Genomic DNA, 12,796 nt, shown 5'->3' with positions numbered 1-12,796 from the left:
CGGGTGTGTCCCAAGCAACTATAGTCTCAACTCCTTCAGTGCCCAGACCACAGCAAGGGCTTCTCTTTCATTAGCACTCCACCTCTGTTCCTTGGAGAGTAACCTCATAGAGATCAAAGGTACAGGCTGGTCTGGGCCCTCATCATTGAACTGCTATAAAACTGCCCCGTGCCATGCTCTGAGGCACTTATTAGCCTTGATAGTCAGGCCTGCGTTTTGCAGGGCCTAAAGCACTTCCTGCAGGTGGAAGAGGTGGTCTTTCCAGCTGTTACTGAAGACAGCTATGTCATCCAAGTAAGCATCACTGAATGCCGTCATACCAACCAAAACCTAGTTCACCAGCCCCAGTAAGGTAGCAGGGTCATTTTTCCGGCCAAAGGATATCACTTTAAACTGAAAGTAGCTCTCTAGAGTGGAAAAGCTACCCTCTCTTTAGCCCCTTTAGTTAGGGCAATCTGCGTGTATCCTGAAGTTAAATCAAAAGTGCTCAGGAACTTGCCAGCACCTAACCTATCGATATGCTCATCAGCTCTGGGGAGTTTTAGTAAATTAGTTGAGCTGCCTATTAACTGGAGTTCTGGAGCAGCACCCGGTGGGGCAGCTTTTAGCACTTGCACCACTGGGATGGACGAAGGACTACTGGAGTGCTCAATTTTTCTAGCTCCTACATCTTAGAGACTTCCGCCTTGATTCTGGCCCTCACTTTCACAGATAGCCTGTATATTTTGTTTGTGACAGGAAGGGCTGTCTCCTGTGTCAATGTCATGGGTACACAGATGTGTAAGCCCAAGAGTGAGGCAAAACAGAGAGGCAAATTGTACCAAGAATGGGCGACAGTCCCTCTGCTGGTCTGAGGTCAGGGTAGGGGAAAGGTTGACACCCTCCGCTGACCCATCTTTCTCTTTTGAATACAGAAGGTCAGAGAAAGGTTCACTCTCCACCTCCCCATCAATTGTCATCAACAGCATGGTGACAGCAGACTTCTCATAGTGTGGCTTGAGATGGTTGATATGGAAGACCTTTAAGGGTTGTCACAGGGTCTTGAGGTCCACCAGGTAGATGGCCGCACCTGTCTTCTCAACTATTTCATAAGGTGCAGTCCAATGGTCTTGGAAGGGTCCTGGGCTCAAAAGGCTCCATTACCCACACTTTTTGCCCAGGCTGTAATTCCACAGGGGTAACCGTCTCGTCATACCACTGCTTCATCACCTCCTGGCTAGCTTCCAAGTTCTCAGAAGCCTTCTTCCAGTACTTGGCCATCTGGGTCCAGAATATAGATAACCAAATCCTCAGCAGGCTTCTTGGGAGCTTGCTCCCACCTCTCCTTAAGCAGACTTAAAAGTCCCCTAACAAGGTGATCATATAGAAGTCCAAAGGAGCTAAATCCAAACCCCTTCTATGGCAACTCCCCGTAGGCAAAGCACAGGCATGGTAAGTTGTTGTCCCACTTCTGCCTTATGGGGTCAGGTAGGCCTGCAATCATGCCCGTCAGGTTCTTGCTGAATGTTTCAACAAGCCCATTTGTTTGTGGATGGTAGGATGAAGAGAACGTGTAAGTTACCCCATACCCCTTCCACAGGCAGACAAAGTTGGTGCCCCTGTCAGACACCACTTCCTTGGGGAAACCCACTCTGGTGAAAATCCCAATCAGGACCCTAGCTACTGCAGGTGCAGTTGCAGTCCTCAGAGCTATGGCCTCTGGGATCTAGTAGCATGGTCCACCAAGATAAACCTGTTGCCTTAGGCCGTCTTGCGGTCCAAGGGCCCTATAATGTCGATGCCCACCCTTTCAGAGGGCGTGCCAATGACAGGCAAGGGGTTCAGGGGAGCTTTCAGTTTTCTGCCCGTCATACTACTGGCATGGCAGGTTAAACAAGTCCTACAGGATGTATATGAGGAAATCTTCATCCTTGGCCAAAAAAAGTGGGGGGCACTACTGGCAATTGCCTTTTCCTGCCCAAGATGTCTTGCCAGGGATATTCCACGAGCCAGCCCCAGTAGGAAGGCCAGGTAGCAGTGGGAGACTACCAATGCATGAGTCGCCCCATGCATTGGTGCCTTAGGCTCACTATGCAGGAGGTAATTCTCCCAATATATGCAGTGATCCCAAGAGGTATCAGTAGGTGTCTGGGCTTCAGCTTGCTGCCTCATGCCCTCTCAGGTCACGCACTCTCTGTGTGCTTTACAAAACACATCTTTGATGGGTGCCCTTTCTGCTTGCCATCCAGCAAGCTCAAGAAGTTCACCATGGGAGGCAATGTCCTCCCCAGTAGGCTCTGGGGTCTCCTCCGGCACCCCATCCAACTCCACTATGGGACATTCTGATTTCCCATGCCCCTTGCCCTTTCCTCGACACCCTTGACAGCTGTCTGGGTCATTTTCCAGGCTTCAGACCTCCTCAACTCCTTTTCTGGGCAGCAATGTATCTAGTAGTCATACAAACCTACTCAGGCAAACCCAACTGTCATCTCCAGGTGCAATCTGAGCCTCACTTTCAGGAAGTGTGCTCAAGGTCAATCCCTAGCTGACAGTCCACAGGCAAGGCTCGCAGCAACTTTCAGAAGACCTAAGACCCCCATCCCCCCACTCAAAGATACATACAGACACAGGGAAGTGGCTCTCCAGGTTGTCTACTACTAAAACCTAGTGGACTGTATTGGAAATCACTTGCTCGGAGGACGGCAAATTACACTTTTCATACTGACTTCTGGGCCCCTCAGAGCCTATACCCTCTGCCCAATGATGGTGACCCACTGTCTATAATTTCGAGTATTGGAAGACATGGAGGCTTTTGAGTACCATCTCCTCGAAAGACTCCACCATACTGGCCTCCAAGGTGTCGCGCTCAAATGAATCACCTTCTTCCTCACCAGAAGAACCCAGAGTATCTACCTCCCACCTTTCACCTCTGAAACCAAGGAGATCACCTGCAGTGTCTACGAGGGCTCATCCCTCAGCCCCACGCTCTTCAACGCATACAAGACGGTGCTGGCCAATATCGTTAGATTCCACGGTCTCAACATAATTTCCTACACAGACGACACCCAATTCATCCGACGACCTCACCAGAACCAACTTCCAAAGATGCATGGCAAACATCACTGACTAGATTAAGAACAAACGACCGCAGCTGAACCACTGACAAGACGGAAGTACTGATCTTTGGCAGCAACACATGAAACGACATGTGGAGGCCATCAGACTTAGGACCTGCACCCACTCCCGCAAACCATGCCAGAAACCTCAGAATCATCATTGACAACAAGCTCACCATGAAATCACAGATGAACGCCATCTCCTCTGCATGCTTCCTCACTTTGTGCATGCTATGTACGATGTTTAAGTGGCTACCCCTACACACAAGAGGCACCGTGACATAAGCCCTCATCACCAGCCGACTGGACAATGGCACTGGCATTTACGTAGGAATCAGTGCACACCTTCTACAGAGACTTCAGATCATACAGAAAGCTGCAGCAGACCCATCCTCTGCCTTCCCCGACGAACTCACATCACAGGAACCTCCACTGGCTCCCCGTATAGAAGAGATACCAATTCAAGCTGCTGACCCACGCGCACAATGTTCTACACAACCAAGGACCCACCTACATTGGCCACCGCCTGAACTTCCACTTACCATCGAGAAAACTACACTCTACCTCCCTTTCACTTACCAAAACTCCCCGCTTCTACTGAAGTAGAAGTGGAGGACACTCCTTCACCCACATTGCAGCAAAGACCTAGAACAGCCTCCCAACGCACCTCCAGACCATCACATCACTTCTGGAATTCTGAATGGCCCTCAAGACCTAGCTGTTCGAATAAGCCTCTAGGGCCTGCAAGCGCCTAGATACCCTATCAGGTGATTAGCCGCGCTGTTTAAATCCTGATTGCTTCATTAATTGATTGTACCTACTATACACCCCAAAGTTTAAGGAAAGTCCACAAACTTCCAGACCTAGCTTGCACTAGATGCCAAGGAGATATTGGTGACTTCTATCTCATGGTATGGAGATGCTCCATTATTCAGAAATACTGGCAGTACAAATTTGGGACTCTGTCAAAGGTGTTGGGCCGAAAGTTGGAGGCCTCAGCCAGAATAGTGTTGCTCAGTCTAGAGGATGAGAGGCGAGGCACAAGGGGGGCTGGGACTTGGTGGGGCTGGGAACATTACTAGATAATAGGGTAGTGGCCAAATATTTGAAGTCAACAGATGCCCCACTGCTGAGGGAATGGAGTTCATTTATGGATCGCTTGACTAAACTGGAAGAACCAATTTACCTAGCTCGAGAATGCCCTAGGAAACATCAGACGATATGGGTGAATGTGGTGGATATATTAAGGGCTGAACACTGCAGTGGCGTGAACTCAGGAGGGTGGGGTGGGTTGATTATGGCAATCAGTAATAATGTTATGGGGATCCCCTGCGTGGGTCCGCTGTGTGTGTACTGGCTTTTCTATTTTTATACTGTGTTGTTATGAAAAAAAATCTTTTAGCATTTCCAGGAAAGCAAAGGATCAGGTCAGAGCTGGTTAGTACAAACAAACTTGACAAGTCTGTGGGCATTTACAACCTCACAATTTAGTGGGTAATTACAAACTGTCAAGACAACCCCCTCCTTCCACTACCGAACATCTGCGTGGGTTTACTACTTTTGGAGGGGAAATCTTCAGCAGTAAAACCATTACTATATGTCAAGCATCCTTCTGTCAATACCAGATAGGCATAAATATAGCCTATTTTAATCTGCAAATGTATCTTTACAGCCACTGGGAATCATGGCTCCTGGAGCACAAGGGGAAAAACACAAGTTCATAATGGGTCCTCAGTGCGTGACAGTAAATCATTTCTACTTTGTAAAAGCAAACCAGTAGATGATACTGGGTATTATGAATAGTTGAACAAGGAATGCATTAATTTCTGGGGGGTGGAGGGGTTCTTTAGGCCTTCTTCTATACAACTGAATTGAAGAATTCAACAGCATTTCCTTTACAAAGACTTGGGGCCTTATTTAGAGTTTGGTGGGCCTGGTACTTCATTATTAACATGGATGAGTACCTCTTCCACCAGACTTGCAGCACTCCTGATCTACTTGCAGTCAGGAGAACAACCACATTTTTAACAGCAGAGCCTGGGCTGTCTCTATGGAAAGCTTTCACAGGCGGCCCATACAGTATGTTGGACTTGGCCCTCTCTGCAGGGTCACGCCTAATCTATTTTCTCTCCACCCCTGCTATTTTTATGAATTTGTTTTGTGGCTTTAGGACTCTGTGCACATTACCATTGCTACCCAGTGCTAAAATGCTTGTGATTACTTCCTGTAACATTGACATACACTTGATTGGCATATTTAATTTACTTACAAGTCCCTATTAAAGTGGTATACCATATACACAGGGCTGGTGTATTAAATGCTACTAGTGGGCCTGCAGCACTTATTGTGTCACCCACTTAAAAGACTGCTTTAAACATTTCTCAGAACTGCCATTGCAGCTTGATGACATATTTAAACTTCCAATTTGATTTGACAAAATAACCCTCTTGTTAAGCCTTAAACTCCCCTCTTATTACTTATAAGTCACCCCTAAAGTAGGTCCTAGATATTCCAGGGGATATATTGTAATTAGAAGGTTGGAGATGTACTTTAAAGTTTTACATGTCGTGGCTGTGAAAAACTCACAACTTTGTTTTTCACTACTGAGGTGCCAACCACTCCCATAGGATAACATTGGGTTGCTTTGTTATATTTAATATGTGATAACCTTTGATTGGGAGGGGGTGGGAATTTTATCTTTGGTGTCTGAAAAATTGTAATTTAAAATTCCCTTTAATGACAAAGTCAGATTTTAAATCACAATTTTGAAAATGTTCCTTTTAGAAAGTTGGCATTTTACTGCTCTATTTGGTGCCTACAGTTCGTTCCTGGGTTACATGATTAAGTATAGTTGGCAGTTGTACTTTGTATATACCTCTCAGACAGCAGTCACACAATAGAGGGATTAGTGTGCCGGGATTGGTCATCACTGGCAGGATGGAGGGGAACTGGGCACAGCCCCACTTACAAGTCAGTAGTCTTCTTTAAAGAAGGCATCCGGTATAAAAACAGAACCTTCAGAACCACTCTTCAGTACACATCTGTGGAAGATGTGGAAGGAGGACTGCTGTGCTGCTCTGCTGCCCTGCTGCCCTGCTTCCCGAGTGGGAAGAATTGGACCTGCATCTTATACCCCGGACCACCAGAGTGACTCCAAGGGCCTAGCTGGCTAGCATCCTGATCAGAACCTCTGGGACAAAAAAGGCTCCAACCATCTTGAACCCTGCTCCTGGACTCTGCCTGCTGTGAGTCCTAACACCCCAAGTGGTGCCACCACACGCATGGTCCCCCGAAGGTGCTCTGCCAGCCCAGCTGTGGTCCTAGTGAAACCCCAGCTGCACAACGCATCCCCAATGCAGGCCTTCGCATCATAGGCTGCAGATCTTCTGAACCACTGCTGCCCAACGCATCCACGAGACAGTACCTCACAACGCTTCGCAACCAGGATTCAAGGTACTTTGTTCAGTGGGAGTAATTTGACCCCTGTATCCGGCCCATGCCCCATTGTGGGTGACCTGCACATCTGATTTTGCCCTGGTCCGGTATGACCAGAAAACCAGTCAGCGCATTGTGCTTTTAGGCACTGTTTCTACCCAAATATTTTAAATTGCATATCTCTGATTCTGCTAATGAGATTTTTTGCCATTTGGGCATCAAACTTTTACTAAAATCAACTTTATTTTTCAAAATTTGTGTGGGACTTTTCCTCTGTTGTAATTTCACTTTATTACTGCTTGTATGTAAAGGTGGGCGTAGTGCTCCGTTCCGCCCACGGAGTGCGCGCAGTGCTGCCTGCTTCGTGGGGCACGAAGTAGGCGTAGCAGGCAGCGCTACGCACACGCCACGGCAGAGCAGAGTTGCCCACCACCCGCCTCCCGCCCACCCTCATTTTAAAATAAATTAAAGTATTTAAAAGTAAGAAAATATCTTACCTGAGGTGCGGCGTCCCGGGGCTCCCAGTTCCTCCTTCAGCGGCAACTTCTTCCTCACAAATGCGCATGCGCGGACATCCGCACATGCGCATTTCTCGCGAGAAATGCGCGGGCGCCCGCGCATGCGCATTTGTGAAGAAGAAGTTGCAGCTGAAGAAGGAACTGGGAGCCCCGGGACGTCGCACCTCAGGTAAGATATTTTCTTACTTTTAAATACTTTAATTTATTTTAAAATGAGGGCGGGCGGGAGGCGCGTAGTGGGGCTACGCGGAGTGTGCGAGTGTGCGTAGATTTGGCCACACTACGCGATGCTCCACATAGCCCCACTACGCCCAGGGTTACTTATATGCTGCATAAATACTTTAAACATTACCTCTAAGTTACGCCTTACTGCCTTATGTGCCAAGTTACCAGATGGTTAAGCACACAGTAATTTAGTGGCTTAAGTGGTTCATCCAAAGGAGGATTGTGGATGATGCTTTAACAGTATTTACACCTCCCTCAACGAACAACCCAATTTCTCAAATGGGCTGTTGGTCAAAATACCTCAGACCATCCACCCTACATTTTCTAATTTGGAAATGCCACTGACATGTTCATTTAGTATTTCTTTTAAAGTTCTTTTGTGCTATCCATGCATGTTTTGGAACATTGTCAAAAAAGCATAAACACAATAAAAGTGCTACTTAGATTTACCCAGCTATTGATTGAGTGTTTATTTCTGAGAACCTCCACATCTGAAGGACATAGTTTTTTGTTAAGGCTGTTTTGACAGTTTTAGCAAGTGAATAATCTATGCGGCATAGAAAAAAACCTGTTACTAGTACTAGTATTTCTTCCTTACGTTCTCACGGACAATGAACTGTGTGAAGCAACTGATTTTATTACCGAGCATTGTCCTAGTATAGGAACCAGTACACACTTTCAGTTCACCTACTTTTCATTCTTCCATCTTGTACAACTTTGAGTTTTTTTCTGTTTACTTATGAAGCAGTGTGTGGCGGAGTCTGGTTTGAGGTTGACATGTGATCTTGATAACAGCATCTAATTCACAGAAATTTATTAACAAGGATACCTGCTGGAATCAGTCAATATTGGACCTGGTAGTTGAGAAATCAACATATTTTGCTTTCTTTAGCTGAAAACATAGAAGTCAGCTCAGCTAGGGAAATTAACTTTCACCTTAGGACCATCTTCAAAGGACACTTCAAAACATGCCAAATGGAAGCTGACCGTCTCTGCCCGAACTAAGCACAAGAGGAACATCTTTCCTCCTAAGATTATTTGCTGATGGTTTACAAAACAATTAAGAATCAAGGTAGAATACAGTTGGCTGGACAGTGACTTCTGGATTACATTTGATCAAAAGACTTCCTCCGAGACAATCAAAGAGACCATGAAAATACTAAATCAATCATGTCAGTACAGTACCTTTCCTTAATTGGGCTTTTAACTTTGAACTCATGAGACTTTTGATAACTCCTCGTGCAAGAAATGACAGTGTAATAACTACTGCTCCCGACTCATGGATAATGAATAGCCATGTGTCAATTTTGATCTGGCTCAATTTTTCCCATACTTTTTGGTTGTTTTAAAATTATTGAGCAAACCGATATATACCTTCCATCGTGGATACAAATTCCACCTGACCATCTGTGTTGGTAGTTACCACTTTATAAAACTTCCTCAGTTTCTCATTGTCAGTATAATTCTGAAATAAAACAAAAAGACAACATGAAAAGGTAATACAAAATAAAAAAAGCACACAATTAACATTTTGCCACAGGACCATCTCCACGTACCTTCACTGAAAGACTCCAGTTGTGGAAATTTGCTGTTAGGGGTTTTGTTGCCAGGGCTTTCACTAGATCCTTGGGGACATCTCTGAAAATCTTACTTTTATCTGGAACTTAAGACCAGAAACACATGGATAAATCAAAGCAAAACATGAATATCACTATACTATCGATCAATGAATAAAAACATATGAGTCATCTATAAAGATCAGTGTGCACCGAAGGCAAGCTTTAGTGTGTTTCAAGCCTGATTGCATTCGTGAGTGCTTCAGCCTGATGGCAGTCTGGTGTACCAATCAGGCAAAGAGATCAAAAGGGCATAGTTCAGTCTCTTTACTCATTGAAATGGCAGAAACATGGATCCATGTGCCCTTACTGATGACCAGATGCAATATGGTCTGCCAAAAGAAGTAGTAACTTAATCTAAAACTGCATAAAATCAATGCAAATATTGTCCTTTGTCATCTACCACTAGCAAAGGAGAGCATCAATGCATGCTAGGTTGGAGATATGTGACCATGATTTGTTGAATAAAAATTGCAAGTTTGCATATTCTGGGTAAATAGTCAGCACTCTGTAGATGAGGTTACAATATTTTTAGGAATGTATAATGTTGGTTCGTAAAAACAGAATGGATTCCGAACCAGTCAGTGCACAATTTGCAACAACTTTTACCAATTTCATTTTTTGTACATCCAGCCCAAAATGAACAAAAGCTGATGTCAGAACACACATGTTTAAGCTTGAAAAATAAGTAAACCTACGCCAGGATCTGAGCAAATATAAGGCATTTTGAAGTAAGGGGATGAATTTTGAAGGACTTTACAAGCCACATTATGGAGTTACTGTATTTAGTCAACCTCAATTTATTGATGAACAAATGACAAACAAAAGGATAAAGCACAGTACGCTCACTGGCTCAGTCACTGGGTCTGTTACGAGTTTTATGTTTTGGTTATTTGTAATAATTTAAGGTCGTTTTAAAGTATTCCAAGTTGTGTTAATGAACATTTTATTCCATCATTGGTGGCCTTTACAGGGCCTGGGAAATGTTTCTCAGTAGTTAAACAAATGTTCAAAGGTCAGAAAAGGCCATAACTGATGCTACCCTATAGTGAAGGGTCCAAGGCTGGAGTCTGTGAACACTTGTTTCGCTCTTGGTTCTAACTTTTTAAAAGACAATTTTCAAGGTACATCTTCTGCAGGTCTGAATTACAACATAGCAGTAAATACAAACAACAAGATTTTGAAACTCATTAACGCAAATTCTCCAGAACCATGCAAATATTGATGATATGTGAGAGCAGCGACAGATGTCGGATTAGTATGTTGTTGAATACTAGAAAGATGGGTGTGGTTGGAAAGGGTAGTGGGAGCGGAAGTGGTGTTTTTGTTGTAGTACATTTGGGTGGCAAATATGGTTGAAGGTTACCTGAGAATTGGTTTACTCCCAGCATGACAGCCCTTTAAATATTCATTCCTACATAACACTGCAAAAGGTGGGGAGCATGGCCAAACAAGATGACGGGATAGACATCGCTTCTGCGAGCTCTGTATGGCAGAGCAAGATCCAACAATAATCCTGCTGCCTAGATGCCTACCCAGCACCACTGCTGCATGCACCATGAGGTGGGACACTGGACTGGATGCAGCACACTGGGTTTCACGGCAGGCAAACACTTGAGTACTACAACAGTCTGCATCAATGGCACAGCCGAGGACGTGAGGTGCTCAGTACTAACATGTAACGTCAATGGGCTAAGGAATAAGGTCAAGCGGGGAGTGGTAGTATCGTACATATGACGAATAAAGCCTGGCATAAATCTGCTTCACGAAACGCATTTTCTGTGGACTCAATGTCGCTTCTTGGGTAGGGGAGCATACACAACATTGTCGCACGCATGTTTTGTCCTTGGGCTCCTGGGGTGTAGCTATTTTTATTAAAAAAACAACCTCCCTTTCAGGTCACGCACACCTGGACTGACTCCCAATGTATCTATATGGGGGTCCATGGCTTTTGGGGGAGAACCAATTTAACTTTGCTAGGTGTGTATGCACCCCCTCCATTGCAAGCACCCACATTGGAAAAGGTGTCAGCCATGCTCCTGGAGACTGATTCCTCCATGCATATTGTAGGTATGGATTTCAATGATGTTTTGGACCTCTACCTGGACAGTTGTTGGCACAATGTGGTGCCCAAACGTGACACCCTTCTGGCACGATTTTCAGCCACGCTGGGCCTCCTGGAACTGTGGAGACGTCACCATCCAGAGGAGAGATGTAATTCATATTTTTTGGGACTGCGTAGGGTCTCCTCCAGGCTGGGCTATGTGTTTGCCCTGGCGGTGGAAATAGGCCACATAGACAGGTCTGAGTATCTGGCCTGGGGTTTGTCCATCCGATCATTCCCCCCTCTGGGTCTCAGTGGGTGAGAAGACCAGGAACCAGTTGAAAGCTGAATCCCTGGGAACTACGGGAATGCGGAGGTGGCCAGGAAGCTCCAGATCGAATCGGAGCTCTATTTTACCACGAACGAGAAGTCATTGGACTCCGCAATCGTTCTCTGGGAGGCATACAAAGCCGTCCTTAGGTATAGAGCGCAGAACATAATAGTGCACAAGCATAGGCGTGAGGAAGCAGAGGTGGAGGCAATAGAGGGTCAGACTCACAAGTCCTTCGAAAGATTGAAATATTGTGCACTGAATACAGCGACCTGACGCAAGGCAAAGACGCACATCCTGGCCACACACCATCGACTGTACGACATGTGTGATATAGCAGCCAAGTTGTCGTGGTTAAGCAGGGGAGAAGGCCAGATGGGTGAGGCATATAACTGATCAATCGGGAAAGTCCAACATTACAGACAGGCATAAAATGGAGAAGAGTGCCCCAGTATTTTGGGTCATTCTACACAGCGTGCCCATTGGCAAATGCTAAACACATGAGAGACTATCTTGACCTGGAGATACTGCTTTGTTGTCAGTTGAGGAGCGGGCAGCATTGGAAGAAGAAATAAACAGCCTGAAGTTCAAGCGGCCATTGCAACATTAAAGCCAGGAAAAACACTGGGGCACAATGGTATTATGGCCGAATTTTCTAAGCGGAATGCTGGATTATTGGGGCCCCAGTTGTTGAATTTGTTTCAGGAAGCTAGGGACAAGGGGGTGCTCCGGCTGGTTCTCTAACAAGCTATCATTACTGTGTTACACAAAGACAGCAAGTCCAAGGAAAGTTGGGATTCATATTGTCTGATTTCACAGTTCAACACAGAACACAAAATATTGGCCACGATATTGGCCACCCAGATCCTGAAGGTTATGGTCTCATTGATACATGGAGACCAGTTTGGCTTTTTGCCTGGTAGGTCGACCAGACTGAACTTGAAACAGCTCCATAACTGGATTGCAAAGGTTCTGGATAGGTGGGAGCCTCATATATTCCTTTTGTTAGAGGCTGAAAAAGATTTGGCGCTAAACATTGACCTTTCCTACAACAGATACAACGCAAATGTGGTTTTGGCCCCAAATACAGAAAATGGGTAGCGTTGTTCTACCAGGCCCCGACAGCAGTGGTGAGGGTTAACAGTATTGTTTCATCAGTCTTCCCCTTTGACAAAGAGACCTGACAGGAATGTAGCCTGTCCCCTCTGTTCTTCATCCCCACCATTGAGCCCCTGGCATATATGGTCTGAGAACATCTTGCAATACAAGGCTTTAAGACAGAGCCCTCTGATGTTGAGGAAGAAAAGGTCTCACTGTACTCAGACAATCTTCTCCTTTACTTTACCGAACCTGCAACAATGATCCTGGTCATTTTCCAGAAATGCTGAAACATTTGGTGGCTACTCCGGATATAGAATAAAATGGGGAAAGTCGGTACTATGTCAGCGCTATGGCTCACCAGACTTGACTGTCTTTACCCAGAGGTTGGTGGCAGATGAAGATTGCTTTCAATACATTGGCTGCTATGTGAC

General features: G+C 45.5%; 2 protein-coding genes across 2 annotated transcripts in view; one reads left to right on the top strand and one right to left on the bottom strand.

The window, feature by feature from the left end:
- The window catches only part of GGH (gamma-glutamyl hydrolase), a 161,202-nt gene that overhangs the window by 27,167 nt on the left and 121,239 nt on the right, over positions 1–12,796 (bottom strand). The window contains exons 6-7 of the mRNA XM_085605539.1: positions 8,830–8,936; positions 8,648–8,738 (exon numbers count right to left, since the gene is read on the bottom strand). Coding sequence (XP_085461665.1) covers positions 8,648–8,738; positions 8,830–8,936 — 198 coding nt within the window. The remainder of the gene's footprint in view (positions 1–8,647; positions 8,739–8,829; positions 8,937–12,796) is intronic.
- Positions 1–12,796, top strand: part of LOC146831274 (uncharacterized) — a 210,733-nt gene that overhangs the window by 124,467 nt on the left and 73,470 nt on the right. The gene's annotated exons all lie outside the window — the stretch shown is intronic.

Source organism: Triturus cristatus, chromosome 5_1 (genome assembly GCF_964204655.1).
Source record: "Triturus cristatus chromosome 5_1, aTriCri1.1, whole genome shotgun sequence".
NCBI classification, from domain to species: domain Eukaryota; kingdom Metazoa; phylum Chordata; class Amphibia; order Caudata; family Salamandridae; genus Triturus; species Triturus cristatus.
The sequence above is the reverse complement of the archived record's forward strand: the minus strand, read 5'-3'. Positions and strand labels throughout refer to the sequence as shown.